General features: G+C 43.4%; 1 protein-coding gene across 2 annotated transcripts in view; it reads left to right on the top strand.

The window, feature by feature from the left end:
* The first annotated feature begins 19,140 nt into the window (after positions 1-19,140).
* fli1 (Fli-1 proto-oncogene, ETS transcription factor) overlaps positions 19,141-22,669 on the top strand; it is a 32,897-nt gene continuing 29,368 nt past the window's right edge. Inside the window, exons 1-2 of one of the 2 annotated variants that reach the window (XM_076099974.1) lie at positions 19,141-19,275; positions 21,106-21,190. In XM_076099974.1, coding sequence (XP_075956089.1) covers positions 21,152-21,190 — 39 coding nt within the window. In that variant the 5' untranslated portion in view covers positions 19,141-19,275; positions 21,106-21,151. The remainder of the gene's footprint in view (positions 19,276-21,105; positions 21,191-22,669) is intronic. The other variant, XM_076099973.1, reaches the window with a different exon arrangement.

Here is a 22,669-nt window from a genome sequence, read left to right as displayed (position 1 = left end):
TAAAACTCATTATATCATGGTATTCCCAGCAAATCCTCAGTTGAATGTCTAATATGTGTCCTAGTTGGTTACATAACACACTTGTTAGTGAGCAAATAATCATAATTACTAGACTGGCACAACCTCAGTGGTTAGAAAATGAATGGTGCGCACATATTACTTCAAAGCAGAAATCTCCCAGTTGCCAAATCATTTTCACGGCAGGAGGAAGATGAAATAGTTTGTGCCCGCATCTCGAATTATATACAAATTGAATGCGTGTTCTGAAACTGCAAGTTCAAAATATTAAAGGGGAAGCCATGTTTTCAGTTTGACAGAAATGAGTCAAAGCAACGGCTGCAGAGTTTGAGACCGTGTCAGAGGTTATTTGGCTGCTTTTAAGGTGAGCACAGACTCATAACGCCATTTCCTGGTAGCACGAAAACCTCAGTAGCTCTATATGACACCACCAACAAGAGCTAAATGACTCTAACAACATATCCAGGTGGCTAGAAGGCTCTGAGACCTGTGGTCTGCATAGGACTTAGGAGAGGGATGAGAAAAAAAAAAAAAAAAGGTCAACGCTCGGTCATTTTTTTCCACTCAGCAATGTTTATGTCAACGGTTTAGCGCTGGGAGCAATGAAGAGAGGGCTCCAAAGGAGTGTGTCTCTGGCAACAAACATCAGCAAATCCCATCAAATCCTGACTCCCTCTCATACTCACACACACACACACACACACACACACACACACACACACACACATATGTACACTCAGGCCCCCTCCACCTCTCCAGAGACCAAACCAGAAGCTTGGGAAAAAGATGGCCGCCCTTTAGACCCCTGTCTTGCCCCCTGCATCCAGCTCAGGGAGGTGACGGAAGAAAGCTTGTGCCCCCCAGCACCCCTACCCTACTCCCGTGGCGTGCGTCCCAGTCCACCAGCATCAATCACTTTTGAGGAGGAGAAGAGGCCAGAGTCAAACACAGGGAAATGCACTGGAAGGAATGTTCCAGTTTAAAATAAAACTCATATGAAAAAAAAATGAAAGGAAAAAAAATAGAAAGAGAGGATTGGAAGAAGAAAAATGCACAGCATTTGGTTGTCCTCAGAAGAAAAAAGAGGGAGAGAGACGGAGAGTAAAAGAGAGAGAGAGGGGGTATCTGGTAAAGGCATTGCCCTCAGGGTCAGCATCACCAACATCCCTTCTGCAGCAGACACAGAGCAACAGGCCAAGTCGAGCCAGTGGGTGCGTTCTAAAACAACTCAATGAGGAAGTTTAAATGTGTGCGTCAACATCGCAGATTGAGTGCGAATGATTGCCCATTCAGCATTCCAGTTAAAACAAAGTCTTTTGTTTTCTTTGAGCTGTTTATTCACAATGAACTATTGACTATTGTCTTATCATTATATATTGAAGCATGTACAGTATGAATAAAAAATAAGGTAAAGTGTGGGGGTTCTTTTATTTTTGCAGAATAACATAAATCTTATTAAATACAGGATACATGTAAGTATTAACTATGATGAAATACGCATTTTGCCTGGTAGCACATTTGAGGTCAGACTTGTATATGTCCATGTCTTACCTGTAGGGCACAGGTCATGTCCGTTGGGCACCTCCTGCAGGGGTTTGTCCTGGAAGTAAAGGGGCTGCGATGGGTAGTACTGCTGCTGAGGGTGAACCACACCTGGTAGGTGGGTGTGGGGTCCCAATGCCACACCTCCACCATGCCTCTGGAGAGAAACAACACACAGAACGGTTTAGCCTAAATTAACTGGGCAGCATGGAATACAGGAATACTGTATATTATTGAACAGTTGATGCTTGGTTATATCTGCCTCAACGTGCTATGCTGAAAACAACTGATCAAACTTCAGCTTTGGCCGACCGCGCAACCTTGGATTTTGATGACAATTTTTTTTCCATTGTTTTCCCGCACAGATAACCGTCGCGGCTAAATTTGACTCATTCAGTTTATCTTTTGCCGTGTTGATTTATCCCGCTTATCACAGCAATGTTCACGTAAGAGGTCGCACCAAAAGGGAAGTCTAAAGTCGGCACTTGACAGGAGAGCCAGGACAGATATGAAATTATTTGTGTATACAAGAGATAGTAGGGAGGAAGATAGCCACTCGGCCATTTTTAGCATATCAAAGCCTTCATTCGACAACAAACGAGAAACTCAATAGATATTGTTGGACGCTTCTGTTTGAAAGTGATGTGAACAGGGGATTGGCATTTTTCTCACAAGAGTGTGTGAGAAATTGTGCTCCTTTTAACTTAACATGTTAAATACGGGTTACAAAAATTGTTTTTTAAATATTTTTTTAACAATTACGTTGCAATGTATTCTCCACATTTGTTATCTGCTATAGAGTAGATGCTCATTTCACAAAGGTTTTTAAGATTTAAGAGCAAGACTTGATCATTTTATATTTGTGACATGCAAAAAGACACTAAAAGCAATGCTTCAGCTAGTCTTACTGTCAGACTGTCATATGCTATATGTCATATTTGTAACTGACACACTGGCTGACAGAGTGACTGCTGATCTGATAAGCAGCTCCTGTTTAAGCACTGCAGCATTTATCAGTAGCCGGCCAGCTTTATGGATGGCAAACACGACCAGAGGATCGGGGAGGCCAGTTTACGAGGTTCTGTAGAGGTTTGCGTTTGCGTGGGATGCTGCCTTCTCCTATCAATCCAGTCAGCAAGGGGGGGGGGGGGAGTAAGGCATGGAGGGAGCCACATGGATTAGACAGAAAGACTGGCATAGATAACAGTGAGGATAACATCGACACCATGATACTATTTGATCAGTTCAAGTGTAGAATAACTTCCAATGTAAAGGGTTGATACATAATTTGGATAACTTTGTATGCCTTTTTAATTTGAACTTAGTAATAGTATAAATGCTGCACTGTACACATTTTTTTGGTATTGTCCATTTTCATATGCATCTCCAGTCCATAAATTACATATATTTGAGTGATATTGACATAATTCAATCTTCATCTTCCCCATCTTGACTAAACAATAAAATAAGCGTCACTTATTTTATTTTTATCAGCTTGATTTTTCTTTTCTTTGTTGCCGTTTTCGACCCCTGTAGTTCTATAGTGAAAACAGCAAAACGTAGACACCAGCAATGGTCTTCAACACTACTACTGCTATGATCAATTTTGCACACATACACCCATTAGAATAGGAGTTTATTTACAGGCAAAATATTTGTGAAATTAACATATATTTGTAGGAAGCTGCATTATTTGGAAGTCAGTTTTGCAATATGGGAACATAAAACCTACATCAAATAGGTAAAACCAATAAATGTGATACCATTTTTTATTCTGAGCTGTGACTCACTGTTTTCATGCAATGCCACATGATTATTCGGTACTTGTACACATTCATTCATTCAATGTCACGTGTTTAGTTTATCTGCCGCCTCATGAGAAGAAACTGCAGTGTCTAAAAAGTAGCAGACAGGTGTAATGAAAAGCACAGGTGTAGTCAGTAACGATGCTGTTCCAGGGCTCTCATGTTGTGTGTATCGTCTTAGGATCTTTATGGAACTGAGCTGTCGTTATTGTTATTCCTGATTATTTTGCAGTCACAAATTTAAACACCTGCCATAAAAGAAAAGTCCTTAGCATGTGTCTCAAATCCCTCCCTACACATAGTGCACTACATTTCCCTCTGCCATTTCATTGGTGTGTCCAAATTATGGCAGACTGCATGCCATTCCAAACCAAAGCTAAGAATGCTCTGATGAAAATGACTTGCTTATGTCACAGATGCCAGAGTAGGGAGGCCTCACACTGTGCTGCATAATTTCTTCTGAACAAAGATCACCTTTGCAGTGAAGTGGCTTCTGGCATTTTCGTTTTAATTGCTACTTGGCGGCTTGAAATCCCTGATTTCCCCCCTCTGTTCTCAGCATACGGTCTTTGTGAAGCATATAAGACGCTGTCAATCACTACATAGAAAATAAAACACATCAGGCCATGCTGCTGTTTGCTGATAATTCATGTAAATTCAAGAGAATAGAGCTAGGTGATCCAGGTTCACCTTTTGACCAAGTCTGCCCTGGTATACAGTAGTCTCAATTTCAAAGGCAACCCCCACCACCTGAGCCAATTAGGACGCAGGGAGCTGTATCCTTCTATGTTTTCTATCAGGCCAGGGTGGGGTTGCCATTTGCATATAACCTCAGTCTCTTATCCTAATGTGCCGGCGTTCTGCATACAAATGGAGGCATTTATTTTGCCGCTCCTTGGCCTTCACCCTTCAAACGCTCATCTGACAGGAATCCCAATGTTCCCGGCTACCACTGTCTCTGACTCTGTATTCAGCTCTCTCATTTGGAAAGCGTTAAGAGCCTCGGTGTTCCTGCAAACAGACTGCTGCAAAGCACTGCGCGGGTGGCTTAGCTGAGAAAAGAGTTATTCAGTGGGGATGGTCTGACTCCAATTTGATTGGTTAGTGGCAAGGTTGGAGGCCTGCAGGTCTCAATATTTACAATATTACTCGCTAAAGAGAAGTGCATCTTAGCGCGCGGTGGTTGCGCAACACGGAGCAGTTCATAAGGGCGATTTCACAGCCTTGCAGAAATTTGTCTTGTTCAACAGCTCTGTTTCCTAACATTTGACGAAATCATAGGGAACAGCATGTACAGATACGGGCACTATGAGTGCAACTCTGGTGGACTAAACCCAACAGGAAAAAGGTTAAGATAGACTCTGTTCCTGTGAGGTGATGGTATCCAGAGTTGCTAACACACACACTGCTCATATGCTCCTGCATACATTCCTGCACTACAGCTAACACACACACACAAACGCTCATTCCTGGCCGGCTGTGTGGCAGGTAGCCTTAACACGGAGAAAATTTACGAGGGAGGACTTACCATTGCGCCCAGACGGTCACAGGGGTGAAGAGCCGGGTAGGAAGAAACTGGATCCATGTAGTAACTCATCACGGATGCTGCGGACAGGAGAAGCAGGGCCTGCTGAAGGGATCAACACTGCAAACAGACGGGACAGGGTGAAGCGACCTATCTATAACAAGCTGTTTACACTCTGTGCAAGTGTGTGTGTGTGGTATGTACTATGTGTATGTGTGTGTGTATATATAGGTGTGTGAGAGAGAGAGAGGAGAGAGAGGAGGAGGGAGAGGAACGGGGTTCAAAAAGAGAAAGAGCGGGGAGAGTGAGACATTTGAGCTTGGTTTCAATAATCTGCAACATCAGCGCCACAGTTTAGAACTGTGGTTTGGGTGAAACATGTCATCCCATCCGATCTTTATCTGATTTAGGTTATAGGGGCTCACAGGAGTGTTGGTGTATTTCTTTTAAATCAAACGCCGCTGATATTTATGTGGGAAGAAAAGGATTTCAGCTGAAGAAAACCCATCCATCCAGAGGCTTGTCAGCCTAACATTTCCATCTCATCTCTCTCAACATATCACTCCCTTCTCCTTGTGCAAAAACTGCCTCCTCCTCCTCCTCTTCTTCTCATATGTCTCACCTCTTCCTCCTCCTATTTCTCCTCCTCTTCTCCTTCCCCTTCCTCTCCTTCCTCCCCTCCTACACACTTTGCTTATCACTTAACATGGTTCACTTGAAGCAGCATCAACAAAAGAGACTGGGAACCGAGCTGAAGGATTACATTAGAGGAGGAATGGTGTATATGGGCAGTGGCAGGTCCCATCCTCCTCACATTCATATGTTAAGCAATTTGGCAAAGCTAGTTTGTGGCAGCTGCTGACAGACTGAGGGAAGATGCGCCACTGCTCAATGCTTGCAGATGTTCATCAGCTCAAAAAGATTCAGACGCTCTTGTTCCAGAATAGCAACAGAAAGTATGCATACACAAAGTGAATAATGTGCAAATCAGTTCTGTCATTCAAATGCATGCACTACCTTTAGCTACTTAAATGTCAGGGTGGGGGGGTGGGGGGAGAAATCAATGCTAAATAAAAGAGCGAAGCATTCATATAACCCCAATTATTCATGTTGGTATATAAATAGATCCTACTTATACATTGTATATTTTGAGTGATCTTTTTGAAGGCAGTTTCAAGCCCACGGGAAAAGTAACAATATTGGAATAAAGTTCATTTTACAAAGAGATAAATGCATGCAACTTTACTTTAAGTGGCGTTTTGAAAGCTGCTGCAAGGTCGCAACAATAAAAAATAAGCACAGATGAAACGGCGCATCTCAATGAAAAAAAAAGAAAAGAAAAAAAGCGCGCTGCACGCTTTATGCGAATTCCTGACGAGAGAAACAGAAACTTTAAAGCCAAGACTTTCACCCTGATGCATCAAAGGAGCGACAAGCGTCGATAATATAACGCAGCCTCTCGTAGTATTAGTTGTATTTAACAGTTCATTTTGGAACAATAACACTTTGCACTTACCGACTTCGGTGTGAGAAGTTTCCTGTGGAGGCGCCGGGCAGCTGAGTGTTGACAGCTGAGCGGTGGACTGCAGAGATGCTGTATACCTGCTCGCAGCCAGTCCCACAGAGGAAGGAATATTATGCACACTTCTAGTCCCTCCCTCAATCATACGGTGATCCTCTCCAAATCCTCTTCTCGCCTCTTGAGTAAGCTTTGGACTTGCACGTGTAGTTTTGGTTCACATGCAGCCACAGAACGAACAGGTGTGGACAGGAGAGCCTGAGCTGATCAATACTGGGTTTAGTGTGACTAAAGTTGTCCAGTCTAATTTCAGCTTTACTGTAATATCCCAAAATCCTGTGGGGGAAGTATATGTATCCAGTATCAGCTAGTACGTTTATTAAGTGCTGTGCAGGGGAGTTTAAACAATGAAGGCTCATAATTTCTTATTAAATAACCCAGATCCACATTTTCTCCTTGTTATTTGTTTATGTTTCAATTAAAAAAAAAGTGGTTGTTTTAATTTAGGATACATTTGAATTAAGAGTTTATTTGTTTGTTTGTTTTCCTCTCACAGAGAGCCAAAAGTCTTATACTGGGAAAAATAACAGGAAAGAGGGAGGAAAACATCAGACAGCGAGTGGGTGTGATGTTAATGACAATGGCTGATCTTCCTGTGATGTTGTCAACTGGAAAAAAAAAATATTTATTTATAAACATCACTTTGCCATTTTTGGACATGTGTGTCAACCTTTTGTTTTCTCAGCCAAGCCCTAATATTGTCAAGATGCTGGTAAAAAATCTCCTGGCATATTGTCCCTGCATGGTGAACCTCTGAAATATGGTATCAAGCAAGCCTTAAACCAACCATTTGAAGAAGTGTTGCCGTCAAATCAATTTGTCTCAGGTGTCGCCAGAATGCACATGAGAAGCATCTGCTTCTTGAATATGTATTTACTGTACATCGCTGACTATCATATCATCCTCCACCTTGTACCTTCTAAACCCAACCAACAGCCAATGCATGTGGGACACCGATTAAAGCTACGACGAAAACGTTGACCACTCTTCTGCGAAATGAGAAGTCCCCCCCCCCCTGTACAACGCAAGATCTACATCCACCTGCTCTGATAGAGGTTGGTGATAACCAGGTAAGTGTGGAGCTTTATCTATTTGCCTATTTATCGCTTTATTTGTTTATTTATTTCTACGCTGTAAGGTCGCAAGCTTTCCACTGCATTGCTACTATCACAGCGTAGATGGTGGCTTCTCTCTTTATATGTCTCTCTCTCCCTCTCCCTCTCTCTCTCTCTATCAGCCTAACACTCAACACTTGCGAGTCATCTGAAACACCTTGTGACTCCATGATAATTCCGTGACCCCAGTGCAGCATTTGTTTGAATTAGAAAGTGCACGGTTCAATCCTCCTGACAGCCACTGCTCTCAACAGTAAATCTTAAAAGTCTTGGGGTAAGGGTGTGTGTGTGTGTGTGTGTGTGTGTGTATGCTTGTGTGTGAGAGTGAAGAGCTGAGGCGAGGGGGGTCAAGTCCAAGGTGAGAGGCGTGAAGAAGTACCATAAGGGGCTCAGTGGCAGGCAGCCTGCATTTTCTCAAGACCTCGTCTGAATCCCTCTGCGTTATGTGGGCCTCAGCACACGGGGCCCCCAGGGGACACAGATGGGCAACACGTCGAGGGCAAAAGGCGATGGTATGACTTATTGCCATGTGGAGAGAAAAAGCGGCGGGACACACCCCTGTGATGGGACCAAATTGAATAAAAGCAGGGGATGAATGCGATCCAGATCTTCAGCCGGTGCCCCGGCAATGCTGTTTCAATTAGCCGGCTCGCCGGTTCAAAGGCGAGGCCCTCGATACACTTCTGCTCCGCATGAAGCCACTATCATCACGTTGCCCCCTCGCCTTTCACCTCCCCCGTTATGGCACCACCTTTTTCCGATCAGAGCCTCCGTCTACGCGCCGGCTTGCGCTCATGTTTTGCATTAAACAGATAGTGAGCGCCTTGCCATCGCCGCCAGTAAAAGCGGTCAAAAGATGTGCGGGGGTTTTTGGCCCTCACCATCACTCGCTTAGCGAAGTCTTACAGTGTTCTTGTATCTACATCAGCTCTGTGTTGAACTGATACGGGTCCATCTCTTCCTGGATATCTGAAATCTTTCAAATAATGCTCAAACTAATTATTCTCTAGACTTTGTTTGAGCCATAGTTGACAGCGTCCAATGCCACATTCCTGCACCTAAAACCACCAGGAGTTTAGAATCTTGACCGTATGACTCCGAGAGGTGACAGAAAGGTTTCATGACAGGTTCATTCTCCACCCTAAAATATACAGTATCTGGAGTCATGCAGGGGTCATGTTCCTTATCCTTACCATCTGTTCAGAAGAGACAGAAACACTAAATAAAGAGAAACAATTTGAAGCTATACTTTGTCCGAGCAAATATACTTTGAGACAAAAATTCCACAAACCAAGGGTTTTGTAAATGATGCATCAGTAATAATAAATCGGACTGTCCTGTTGCCCTTGTGTTGTCTTTGGGACATTGATTGAGTCCTGTCATCCTAATCAGCACACCAAACCATACTGCTGTCTGTCCTCCACTGGTTCCCTGCATCTCCGTGAGCAGCTCCAGACTGTGAATTCTTTTGTCTCATTTTCTCGTTTTGGATCTTCCAAAGATAGCGCTGACAGGTGATATTAATGGTCTTTTATTAGCATCGTCCTGATTGCTACAGATTTTTTGGAAGCAAGAGACAGAGGGAAAGAGCAAGAGAGTAAAAAAAAAGAAAGAAAGAAAGAGAGAATATGGAAGTCCTCCGCCCACCGCTTCTCACAGGAGATCGCCTCTCTCTTTGATACCCTGCCCGAATCTGTTCCCCCCATAGAAACTGCCCTGCAGATGTTGTTGCTGTATGCCGACTACAAAGAAGGAGCCCTTTATGAGAAGAACATCTATTTTGGGCCTCAGTGTTTCCGAGCCATGGTGCTCAGTGAGAGAAGCACAGGCCTAATCTGTGTGCTGCTGAAAACTCTGTTTTATTCCCTGCCCATGTTATTTTTAGATTAAAGCACAGTTCTAATGAATAAAGTGAGGATGTAATATTTTATGACAGTATCAATATGCCATCACCGCGGTGGGCTTGGGCCTGAAAAAGCCTGCGTTGCTATTGGCATCGGCAGAGAGAAAGTGGGGGAACATTGGGGCGGTAACCTCAGTGAAATAAAGAACATGGAGAGGCCTTTGTGTCAGGCCTGACTAGATTCATTTAGATGTGTATGCGGTTAAGACTCTCACCCTCACCCGCAGAACCGTGACTTTGTTGCTCTGTTGACTGTGAGGCAAAGGTCTTGGGGGCAATATTAGCTTTTGATATTATCTTTAATTAAAGCACCAATCCCTCAGCCAAGTTGTCCAAACAGTCCTAAATAGGACCTGTAAATCAGACAAACATCCTCAATATTTGATGGGTCGAGAGTGTGCACTATAGCCTCCAGATGGTTTGTGTTTCTCAAGCGTTTCACGAGGGATGGTACGGGACAGCGATCTTCTGTTCCGATGTGTGCCTCTTGACAGAACAAGTTCCTCCAAAACCACACGCTGTGTCGCTGGATTTCTGCCTAGGTCGCTCTCTTGTCTCCCTTTTTCCTGTTCCGTCCCCTCTTGTGTGTGGGTTTATCTGTAGGCTACGTGTGTGCATGCACCGCAGCTTTTGTCAGTCAATGTTTTATTTCATTAATGGCAAAGCCCACGGCCAACTGATTGTGCTATTGAAACTTGTACACTTTTACGCTGAGACAAAAAAAAGCCAGCACAGCACAGAGGACAGTGAGCAGTGACAGAACATGTATTTGCATGTATTTCTACATCAAACTTCAAAGACTGACAGAACAGAGTCCTTTTCGAACATCATGCCATCTTTAATACGTGTAAAAGTCAACGTTGCTGGGGCAAATAACGCCCTTTTCTGATCTTTTATGAGGAGAAAAGAAGATGAGTGTAGCAAGATGAAAGGAAAAAAGCAGGATGAGGAGGGAGGGAGAGAACGAGATGCTGAGTCCAACATGCCCCGGTTGATAAGCTGCTGGACTGGCGCCAGAATACTCCCCCCCCCCCCCCCCCCAACCCTCCAACACACACACACACACACACACACACACACACACACACACACACACACACACACAACACCCGCCGACCCAGTGGCCAGCATGACCCCCTCCCCACCAAACACACACAGACACACACACACACCACCACTCCAGTGGCGTCTACCGCTCGCTATTCCTCTTCATTAGTGTTCCAGAACGAGATGCTTGTCATGTAATTAGCAGAGGAGGTTTTTCTGAATGCCTGTGTAACACACGCTCTCATTAGAGAAGTGAGAGAAGGCTGGAGCGAAAGAGGAGAGGCAGGCCTCGGAGGCAAGTAGAGGGAGAGCAATCAGCGAGACAGATGGGGAGAGAGAAAGACATGGAGGACAGGGGGAGAGCATGCCAGAAACGAAGTGTTGATAGCAACAAGAAAAACAGAAACTGCCGTGATGAGGGGTGAGATTTTTGACTTTGCATTCCATCTTGCGACGTGAGCGACTCGGTCTGGAAAAAAATTATAATGACTTAGCTCAGTCGACTGGCATTCCTATTAATATTCATTAAAACACAGAAAGGGACATAATAAATATAATACAGTGGCTATACTGCTCTGGTGATTCCCTCTCCACCTCTTACACACTCATAATAACAGCTCAGTGATGTGAGTTCATCTCATGTGAGAAGAAGTTACGGACCTGGTTGAGGCCCTTGCAGTATTTCAGGATTTCCCTGGTCACTTGTTGTGAGAAAGAGGTGTCATTAGCTCCACTACATCCCCGATGTGTTCACACTGATAACAACATCAGCGCGTTAGTAGACCTGTCGGCTTCGCTCAGTCCATCCAGCCTGTGATGAGGTGTGTGGTTCAGGCAGCAGAGGGCGGCTTATCAGGGTGATGAGAGGGAAGAAGGAGCTGCTAGTCAGTGGCTGGTTTTCAACACAGTCTGTCTTGTGTCCTGCGTCTGGTCTTAAATACGTCAGTACATCACCTCTCTACCACCAGACCCAGGTACATACCCCATATATATAATATTTGAAAAAGACATTTTATGCTTAGTTGTATTAAACCCACACAGGTGACAAAGGAGTAGCAACAAGTTTGAATAAAACGAAAGAAAAAACATATTAACTGAGTGCACTTTTAGAAGTAGCAAGTGTTTGTATTTTCACTCTGCGGCACTTTCAATAGATTGCACGACTAGCATATGCTACACACTTGTTATTTCATGCAACCAGTGTCTTTTAAAGTCTTGTAATGCCATCGTATATCAGCATTTTAACTTAGAAACAATGTCTGTCATCTGAAGTGTATTTAACAGTTTCAGTATGTTGTGTGATTCCACTTACCATGAATCCAGTTGTGTGGTTAAGTTTGCTCACTGGCACACGTCCTCAATAGTTGAATGTGACTGGTAGCTGTGTAACTTTGTCGGTTTATCAGAGATATAGCCAAGGTAGGTTAGCTCAGCGCTCCACGTGTAGCAAATTCATATGCACGCTACAAATGCGTGTCCTCTGCATGAGCAACGTTTGTGTATCGCGGCGGTCCGATGTGTGGTCGTTGGATCACCCTTTATGAGAAGAAGCAGCAGGATGCTATTTGCTGTTCTGATCTGCTTCATGATAACACTTCCTGGTTTGTAACTCACATGTGACTGAAATAACCAATCAGAAGCTAGGGGGACTGTTAAATATTAAATATGTAAATAATTGACTGTCTAAACATTGTAAATATATTTTACTACATTAACTTGAATACCTCTCCCACAAAGTCAAGTAAAACCCATGTTCACATAATGAGAAACAAGTAACTGCTAATGAAAAGAAGAAAGCAAACAGTCTCATTTCAGAACATAGTCCAGAAAGTATCAGAGAGGTCTGACTTGAGAATTTCGAAAATCCTTGCTCACAATGAAGACAAAAGAGCCAGAGTCAGGAGTTTGTCATCCGAAGGTTTGGGACGAATTATCGCTGTGTGTTCAGAGGGCACAGTGTGTGGAGAAATTGAAGTGGTCGGATGCAGCGCTTCCTCACAGCTCTCTGCAGCCCTCTCATGAATGTTTGTTACTGCAAGCATGGGTCCAAACTGGCAACAAAGCGTCAGAATTTATCACCTTCTGGTGCATTGTGGTCGCAGTTGGGAAAGACTTCTTTCTGTTCTACAAGACGAGTGATCTCTGCATTGTATTGCGCTGCATTCACATTTGGTGTAAAGGCAGACTATTTTGGCTCAAAACCCTCTCTGAGTTCATCCTCTACTAAATCATAGTGTCTCTGGGTTAAAGGAGGCAGGCTGTCCTGATACAGAAATGCAAATTCAGCTGGGCGAGTAGGGAGGATGGAGGATGGAGGATGGAGGCCATCACTCTGTATTAGTGATCTAAAGACTTCATCGGGTGAGTCATAGACTGCACTGCCACGTCAAAGTGTAGACGAGACCAACTGGTGAGAGATTCAGTTCCGTACCCTTTACAAGCAGGTGGCAGATCAGTTTGCAGGGCACCAAAGACAGCATGTGGGGCTAAAGGAGCAGCGCTGGCCCTATACAGTAACATCCTGTGTTGATGTCTGAGAGCAGGCTGTAGCATCACATGTTTTGTAAGAAAAATCTGAATCTGCAATATCTAGTTACTAGACTAATTATCAAGTCAGTCAGCAGGTGAACACGTCTTTCATGGCCCCACCAAACATGATCCAATGTGCACGAAGAGAAACATTTCCAAAAGAGTGTTTACCAAGTTAAAGTAGGCTACTGCGAACACTCCGTTCCAGATTGGGGTTCTCTCTACTCCGCTATCACTCTCTTACTCCCACTCTCCATCTCCCTCCATCTTTGTCTCTCGCTCTCACACATATGCACAAAAAAGCCACGCAATCTCTCGGCCCGTCTCTCATCACCACTGTCTGGCAGGGTGGTGTTTCTTTGTTTCCCTCCAACTTTTTTACTCCCAGTCTCATGCGCCGATTCCCACTTCCAACCGACAGCCGCCCCCACTCACCCACACTTCACTCACCCCTACTCCCACTCCCTCCTCTTACTGTGCAGAAAACCGAGCTATTTTTAGAGCTCAGTTGATGGTTCAAGGATGTTAAGTCCATACTGTCCCATGGATTTTTATGGAGGAAACAGGCTGTTTCTCTTTTTGCCTCCAAAACCTTCACTTCATTTCCTTCTCTGCATCCTCTCTTTCCTTCTCAGAAGCCCTCTCTGTAAAACACCCCCGTGCTAACACACTTTCTTCTTTCTCCCATACACTAGCCTCAGCCTCTCTCTAACCACCCGATTGTCAACACACCACTGCCATGCTCTCACCTCCCTCCCTCACACCCACACAATTCTCTAGTTTTCTTGCTCTCATTCTCATCTTGTTTCTCTCTCTTCCAAGCAGCGAGCTGTTTTGCTTCCTCTTCACGCAATCTGGGCCCTTCACCAGTCAGACCGCTCTCCCACTCGGCTGGCTGTCTATGGATAGAAGCTGCTCCTCACAATTCTGACTTCCACACTGGAAATCCAACGCTGGTGTTGACTTTTGTCGAATTGTATATAATAGTAACTCCAAGGTCTTGATACAAGAATATTAGAGATCTATGTCATCTGACTTCTGCAGAAATATATAATTTTTTGTAACTTGCCAAAAAAAATACAAGTTTAGTTAGTTAAGGAGCAAGTTTTCAGCATTTCTCAACTCAAAGGTTTGTAACTTATTGAGAAAAGTTGTAAGCACAAGCCTGACATGACACACTGCTGCTATCTCACTTGTTTCACAGCTCAACTCTGCCCTCTATCACTGGATCGCTGCAATGCAGGTACAGGTCAACTTCAACTAACCTTTTTCAGGAGTAGCATGACACAAGCCACAACTAAATGTCTGCTTGGCTATGAATACAAAAAATCCTAATGGGAAATTTAGATATTTTTTTTTGTACATTGTATCAGCTCCTGTGACTTTGCCAAATTGAAACAAAAATCTCTAAACCTGGTTTTTCTAAAAAGCTGACATGTTGAGGTCTTCTGTCAGAATGCAATCAGAGAGCTGGCACGGCCACCTACTGGCTTCTGTGTGTCTCACCAGCCGTCTCAAATAGCCCTCACCATATGTTAACGCTTTACTCCCCAAATACCCATGATGACAGCGTCGCCCTGTCTCTTTAAGACCCGGCGTGGAATGCTGTGGTTTTGCCTAGGCGTTTGGGGTAGTGCCCTCACCCACACATAAACACAACCCTGAAAAGTGACTGTGACTCACTGTCCCTCTTTTTCACTCTCACATGACTCGCTGTGTGAGGACCTTTCTCGTGGTGTTTTGCGGCCTGTACTTTCATTCTGCTTCACTTGAGTGTTTCAAGGAAAACAATGTCCTGCCCCCCCCCCCCCCTGTGTGTGTTTCCTGTTCACATGTTTGTTTGTGCCACAGGTGAAAAGGGAGGGTGCTGCTGTGGTCTTTGACCTAAACAACCCCCGCAAAGGCAGCTCAGAGTAGGAAGCAAACATCTTGCAGATATTTGTAAACAGCATGTTGTCTTTGGACCAATCACAGGTAGGTATCTTAACGGTTAATACAAACACATTTTGTATTAAAAGAAGAAAAACCTTTTCTTAAAACTTTTAGACTTCTTTTAATACTGAATCACCTGAGCTGATCTGCAGCACAAATAAGTGAATCATCGCTGCTTGTTCGTTATGTCTCCCACTCTGAACAAAAGAGTACCAAAGTCCTCGATGAGCCGCTTCTAGCTTGAGCCAGAGAGCCCTCCAGTGGTGACAGCTGGCAGCAGCCTTCCCCATGAATAGGATCAATAGGCGAGCTCCCACTTATTAGATCCAGATTTGACCGTCTGACGGCACAGATGAATGATTTTTGTAGTCTGGTGAGCAGCCCACATCGAGTTCAGCCTGTCAGACATGTCTGGGGGGACGTGGGGGAGGAAAAGAGAGACGCGGGCCTCAAAAGCCTTGAGAATGCGGGACAGGGGTAAACCCTAAACCTGAGAGCTCAGCTCGGGCCTCGCAGCCTTCCAGGGAACAACACTTTTCTTATTGAGCCGGCGGGCCAGACCCAAATGAGAGGTGACAGCATATTCATTTCACTCAGTGTTTTCCTTTAAGGGCTTTTTAAAAATGCTGCTGAATGATGAGCGGTCAGTGGATTTATAGTTCGGGGGATGATTTAGGCTCTCTAAATGGCACTGCTTTCCTTCTGCTCTCGCTCCCACTGCTTTTTTTCCACAGGAGCAGTCATTTTGAGAGGCTTTATTTCAGCCTCATGTTGTTCATGTAGAGATGACACCCCCCCACCCCCACCCTCCCTGGCAACCCAAGATTGATTTAAAATGTAAAGTGAGCACCTTGTCACCCCATGCCCAGTCTGGGCTAGAGGCAGGGTGTGTCCACACTTACAGCTGAATGGACATAAGATAAGTGGTCGAGGGAAACCACGTATACAGCCTCAGAGAAGAGAAACTCTCACACACTGCAGATGCATAAAGCACAGACACACGCCAGACACTGACCCAAATACGCTCTCTTCAGAGCATACCAGAACATATTATACGTAATGATAACATGCATTTCGTCTCGACACCACATGTCCCTCCACAAACAACCACTCTCCCGAGCTCTCATCTCAGCACAACCCCCCGGGGGCAAGAATACCAAAGACCGAAGGGATGAGGTCACATAGTGGACGCATCAGCGGTTCACTCTGGAGCTGATGAGTGGCAACACATCAGGAGGCATTGGGAGGTCGTTAATTTATTGGGATGCTATTACCTTCATACATGCTTGCCTCATAAAATGACTGCCTTGCTTTAATTTAATACTTCCCCTTGCTAATCATCACTGCACAAACAAGCGGGCTGCTGTCTGCGCTCTGTGTGAGCTATTTCTTTCAACGGACAAATTCTTTGAATTTTGTTGTTGGGTGGTATCTTGTTAAGTTGGGCAAACCTTCGCAAGTCTTCTCTAATCTATTTTGTTCTTGTCAAATGTGAGTGTTGAGTTAGTTGTCGAAAACACATCTCCTGTTTCTTGATCAGGCCTGTGTGTTAAATCTTTCACGTTGTAATTCGGTGCAGAAAAAAATGATACATCTGGCCCATGACTGCCCTGAAGCTTGCGTGAAACAATTTGATACTGTGCCCTGCCTTCCCTGGTGCCATACTGCCATTTTCTCTCTCCCAGAGGACCAAAAAAAAGAAAAAAGAAAGGGCTGGAATTTGACCGATCTCCATCTCCAGATCATCTCTCGGTAGCCCCTTCAACTAAATAAATAACTCATTACAGTTCAGAGTAAGGAGCTTCATTTACTCCAGGCGATGTAATCGCAGCTGTCTCTAGGTTGCACACATCAACTCAAATACAAGTGTTTTTGGTGGAATCCCAAGAGAAGGAGCGCTGAAACGTTAACATACCAGTGAGGAAAGACTGGCAGCGGAATGCGTGTGGAAAGCTGTTGATGGCAGATTGTTTGGCCTCGTTGCACAGTAGTATTAAGTTTGCTAAAAAAGTACAGAAGGGGATTCTGTCAACAACATAGAGGTCTAAGTGCTAATAAATCATGGAAAACAATAGAGAACCCTCTGGCTGACACAAGAGGCATAATCACCCCAAAGCCACATTCCACATTTAATGTCAATACCATGGCAAAAACAAGAAGTCCTGGATGGTGCTGGAGTTGATGAGACAACCAGACAGAGGAGGTGAGGCATTAGCAAATATATTCTGTATACGGCACCATTTCAGTACAAGAAAGAGTGTTGCTACATCCTGTAGAATAAAGCATGGACGTTTAGACAGTCACGGATGAATTCAACTACCTCTGGTAAGTGACATGACTATGTGAGGTTAAACACTAGCAATTACTTGCAAATATTAATTAACTTAGTGAAGGTTTGGTAGAGTGGATGCTATTTTGAAACAGTTAGGCTTTATCCAAATGCCAACCTCGTTTTTTTTTGTCTTTTCAATTTCCTCTCATTCTAGATCCACTGAAATTGGATTTAACTTAATGTTGATAAACTTGATGTCATGTTGACCAGTGAGTTCTACTAAAAAAGTGTTGGACATTAAGGTTTCCATCAAAAGCATTTTTTTATTAAATGGGTCCCACAATGCATCTATCTTTATTAATGTTAGCATGAATATCTGGTATATTTCTTTTCTTTGTCTTTTTTTTTTGAGAGAATTTAATATTTGCTGTTCAAATGTGTTAGAAAACTTATTGCACTGTATCCTGAGGAAGGCCACGCAGCAGGCGCATGAATGCCATTTTTCAGTAAAACGGATGTTGGGATTTCCGTCCATTGTTTCGTGCTGGGAACACTGTTATCAATGTTGTTGTTTTTAATCATTGCATTAGGAAGCGGTGCCACAAACAGAAGGTCTAGCCGGTGATGAAAGACGACCTTTTTACCAAACCACCCCCAACACTGTAAAAAAAGAAGAAAAGAAAGTTGTATTTCGTCTGTTTCTATAAGTGATTCTTTTACATGATGTATTGTCGTTATTTTATTTCTTCCAGACTTTTTCTGTCACGTCGTTACCTCACTATTTGGCAGAAAATAACACATGATACAAAGTAATCATGAACAAGAACTTTTTTTAATGATGGATGCTTTTTGCAATGAGCACGTGAAATGTGCCCAAATTGCAGCAGAAGGCCCCTCGTCTCACTCATCTTTGGCATTCATTATTGCCTCTCCAATGCAAAGAAAGGCGACTTCTCTGTTTCACCTCGGTTGCTCCAGAGAAAAAAGGGCGACCTTGATGAGGCTATAAAAAGCTATGGTTGGGCGACTTTCCTCACCGTGAATTGCCCCACATCCTTTGGAGGGGGACTCTTGGTCGAAGATGAGGGCAGCAATGTGAAGGAAATGAAGTTAGTGAACTGAGTGGGGTCAACTGAGCAGGAAAAGAAAACCGCTGCAGAGGAACTGCTGCCGGTTGTATTCCTACGGGAGCTGTCACCATCAGGACAGACAGGAACATGAATGAATATCTAGACACGCCAGCTGATTATTCAAATCTATCGTGCTGATTTGAAGTAAGCATTACGTGCCTTTATCATCATCAGCATGACTGAAGGAAATCATTTTTTATTATTTAGAGAGGCGTGGAAATTAACAAGATTATCTATTTTCTCCAACGCCAAGATTGATCCTTGTGAATGACGTTTCATTTTCCAGATGTTCGGCTTTCTGTTGTTACAATGCAGGCCTAAAATACACCTGAACACACTTTGGTCGACACCTAATTTGCGGAGGGGAAGGTGTGAGGACAGTTTCTTGGAAGCAAAATGTTGTTTTTTTGCAATGCTGTTTGTGACTGTAGCCTACTGAGAGCGGTTTACCCACGTGCACCACTGCTGCTGCGATATGTGCAATGTTACAGTCCAACGTAGTCACACATATGTTATTTAAAAACATCTATTAAAAAAACAGAAGAAAGATTGAAACAGATATGCTACACTTTTCTTCTCATACAGCAGATTTATGACGCTCTTTTCTCTCTCTGCTTTCCCCTTATTTCATGGTTCAGTGGCCTCACACGGCAGGCAAGGGGAGGTTTTCTCTCGCTGCTCATTGGTCGCGGCTCTCCAGTCTCAGCAACATTTCCATTCATACACCACGGCGCTGCTTTTCAGCCCCTTTCTAAATAACTCACTGTCATCATCATTGGAAAAAACGGCTTTGCCTGGACGGGACTAATTATCTAGAATTGGCGAAGGAGTCATTCGATCGAAAAAAAAAGATCATACAACCGGCAGGAAAACGACAGGTGAGTGGAGAAAAAAAAGAAAAAAGAATCGCGTTTTGTGAAAAGTCCTGCTCAGCGATACTCTGCAGCGGTGTGCGTGCAGGAGGACAATAAATCGTTTCCACTTGTTTTATTGTTATTGTTGATGCACAGTCACATTGTAAAAAAAAAAGAAAGAAAGCAGATAGTGGATGTTTCGGAACGAGTCCGATAGCGGAATGAAACTGTGACCTCCATCTCGAAGCTTTGGGTTCATGTTAAATGTCTCTTTGCTCTATAAACGTGTTATTCAAAGGTTAAGTTATTCAAGGTCTGAGGCAAGTAAGAGTTTTGCTATCGAAAAACACTGAACTTGTGTCAGCTCGTCTCTTCGCAGTCTCTCCATAGGGGCTTTAGTCTTTAGTCTATGTATGAAAAAAAGAAAATGGAATACGTATTAGCTGGAAATCAGTTGGCTCTCGTTTATGATGGATAACAGAGAGGTAAGATGCTTAAAATGTAACACTAGAGGGGTCCCGGCCCACGGGGCTGTCTCGGAGGGAGGTTCACGCCGTTATTCACCAGTCCTCCTCAGCCTAATTGGCTGCAGATGCGGTGTCCTATGCTCTTTTTACCGCGTAGAAATTGGATGCATTTGGGGAACTTTATGAGGCGAGTCCTGCGTTTGCCTCCAGAAGCCGAGAAGACAAAAAAAAAAAACATTGGTCCTACAAGTATTTATGCCGTGCCACGTTTATATGGAAGCCCTCTCTTTTTTGGGGGATAATTTATCAGGGGCCAAGAATTCAATGATTCAATTGCGCTATAAAATAGGAGACATTTGAGTGCTATTAAACCCCTGGCTGCGTGTATAAAAGGTGTGCGTCTCCCCAAGTCTGTTTATTGTTTCATTTTCGCGTCTTTAATTTAGAATATTTCTTTCGGTATACTGGCTTTAAGATCACAAGTGCATCAACCACTAATTATGCTGAAATAGGTAAAAGACTCCTGCTTGTATATTTATTATCCTGACAGGTAAGAGCATGCTGAACAGGAGAGTGATACGCCTTGTTGAGATAACTTTGAACTTTAGAGGTCTTGAATGAGGTCCATATACGTTCATTTGCTTTATCACACAGTCTATATAACAGCCATTTGTGATGGTATATGCCACTGCCTCTCGAATAATTGCACAGGGAGGGAAGGGCTAAAGACACCGTCCTCTAAGTGCCCTTTCACCCTAGACTTTGTAAGCTGCACTTATTAAAGCGAAAAGTGTTTCAATATGTGGTAAGCTTGAGGGGGAAAACGTGATGGGGGTGGGGATGGGGCCCCTCTTCTTCTTCTCATTGCCCAGCTCCCATTGGGCGACTTGGAGTCATTCATCCATGTTAGCAGTAGGTCAGTGGTGTAACAGTTGGTGTTGTTAATGTACGGACAGTGGTAATTAAAACCCACCCGTATCTAATACCTCTGACCACTCTGGAGAAAAATGAGACCTCTATGACTGGATCATAGGATTATGTGTGCAGTCAGGCGTACAGGGGGGCATTGAGCAAATTTGACTTTCCCTTTATTTCGATGGAAGTTTAAACCATATGTGGAAGTTCACAACACCCGCGCTACTTTGTGGATGTTTGCTGTACAGCGCGTAGCTGTCATGTCAAGTGTAAGTGATGTCTTGATGGCAGCAAGAAAATCTAAAGCGCGGAGTATTTGTTGCTTTCAATTTCAGCAAAAAGTCACATAAGCATTACAATCATCCATATACATATAAAACGATACATAAAGCCGTTGAAATGGAAATGATACAAAAATTAAATAATAACAATAGTAAAATATTATTAATACCCTTTATTTTCCTTTTCTCAGGGCCCATTGGACACTGAGCACCCTTGGGCCTGTCTGTCAAGTAGACATGTTTCAAACTGTCCCTGACACGTCGTCTTACGTCAAGGTAAGACACCACCGTCTCTTCGATCAGGTAATTTTGGAAGGACAAACTAGGGGTCCTTTCATTCAGTTTTTTTTTTGTTATTGAGGGTGAGATGTTCAACCATAAATTGACCTATTTTCTACCCAGTCTAATATGCATTCTACTGACAAGTATCCCCAATCATTTCCATTATATAAACAAGTCGAATTAAATGTTTATGGTGCACTTTATTCGACAAAAATAAAACAAATTACAATGTATGCCAGGCTTATTGTATTTCATTGCCACTTTGTTATTTTCCCCTTCTGTTTGTTGCTCCAAAGATATTTGTTGAAATGTGGCTCTGTTGTGGTGGATTTTATTGTCTAAAGAAATGCTGCTGTTATGGCTCATTATTATGTTTGACGTCATGATCCCCCCCCCCCCCCCCCTTCTTTCTCTTTCTCTCTTTCTCTGCCACAGTCCTGAGAATGTAAATAAAGCAAACAGCGCACATCTGGTTTTCACATTAAAAAACTACATCGCAACGTGAATACCTGCAACTGCTACATACCTGAGGCACTGAAACCATTATATATATATATATATATATATATATATATATGACCATATACAGTCCACATGATATCAAGTTTAACGTCCACTTTGCTCGCATTTAGTTAGTCAGTTAATTTGGCAGCATGACGTTTGCTCACATCCATCGCAATAATCTTCCGAGGGTGACTGCTCGCATTGTGCCTCATTTAAATGAGCCATTGTGCAGAGGCGAGCTATGGTAATATCTTCATGATCAAGGTATTTTTCCAAGGGCGACTTGTTAATGTTTTGAAGACTTATATCCCCGTTTGAATAAGGGCTCTTTTCATGGAGCCATAGCGTTGTGCCACTGCAGAGAGACTCGGCGTTTCAGGGCTCAGAACAATTCCTGATCTGTTGTGAGAGAGTTGAATATTGCGGAATGTTTGAGGAGAAAATATGCTTTTAAATGAGTCTTTCTACTCCCTAATAAAAGACAGGAGGCCAATGAGGAACAAACAGAGGTAGTGGGACTTGAACAAGGAAGGAGTTAACTTTCAATTTCACAGGGCTTGCATATAGCTTCTTTGATTTGCTGTGGAAATGCAGCCTGGATTATTTCTGTTTGTTCTGATTCCAATAATGTTATTTTTTTTATTATTATTCTGCCCGGACTCAGGGGTAGCGTGCATTTTTTTTTGCGTGCAAGTGTGTGCACTCCCTGGCTCAGCCACATTCAGAGAGATATTGGTCAGTATGTGGCACGCCTCAATACAAAACTTAAAGAAATATTCCTCATTCAAGCGAATCCACGGCCCAACATTTGGTTTTGTTTGGTTAAGGCCAGGCGAGACTGGAACTCTCCAATAAAAATAAATCTCAAATTAATTATGGCCTAGAGCGAGGGGCCAGACAGTTCGTGCTTATATGTGCTGCAGACTCCACTTTTGTGCCCTCAGTATTTTGACTCGGGCTGTCTTTTAG

This window comes from Anarhichas minor, unplaced genomic scaffold (genome assembly GCF_050575085.1).
Source record: "Anarhichas minor isolate MPS153535 unplaced genomic scaffold, ASM5057508v1 ptg000026l, whole genome shotgun sequence".
In the NCBI taxonomy this organism is placed as follows: Eukaryota; Metazoa; Chordata; class Actinopteri; order Perciformes; family Anarhichadidae; genus Anarhichas; species Anarhichas minor.
The sequence above is the reverse complement of the archived record's forward strand: the minus strand, read 5'-3'. Positions and strand labels throughout refer to the sequence as shown.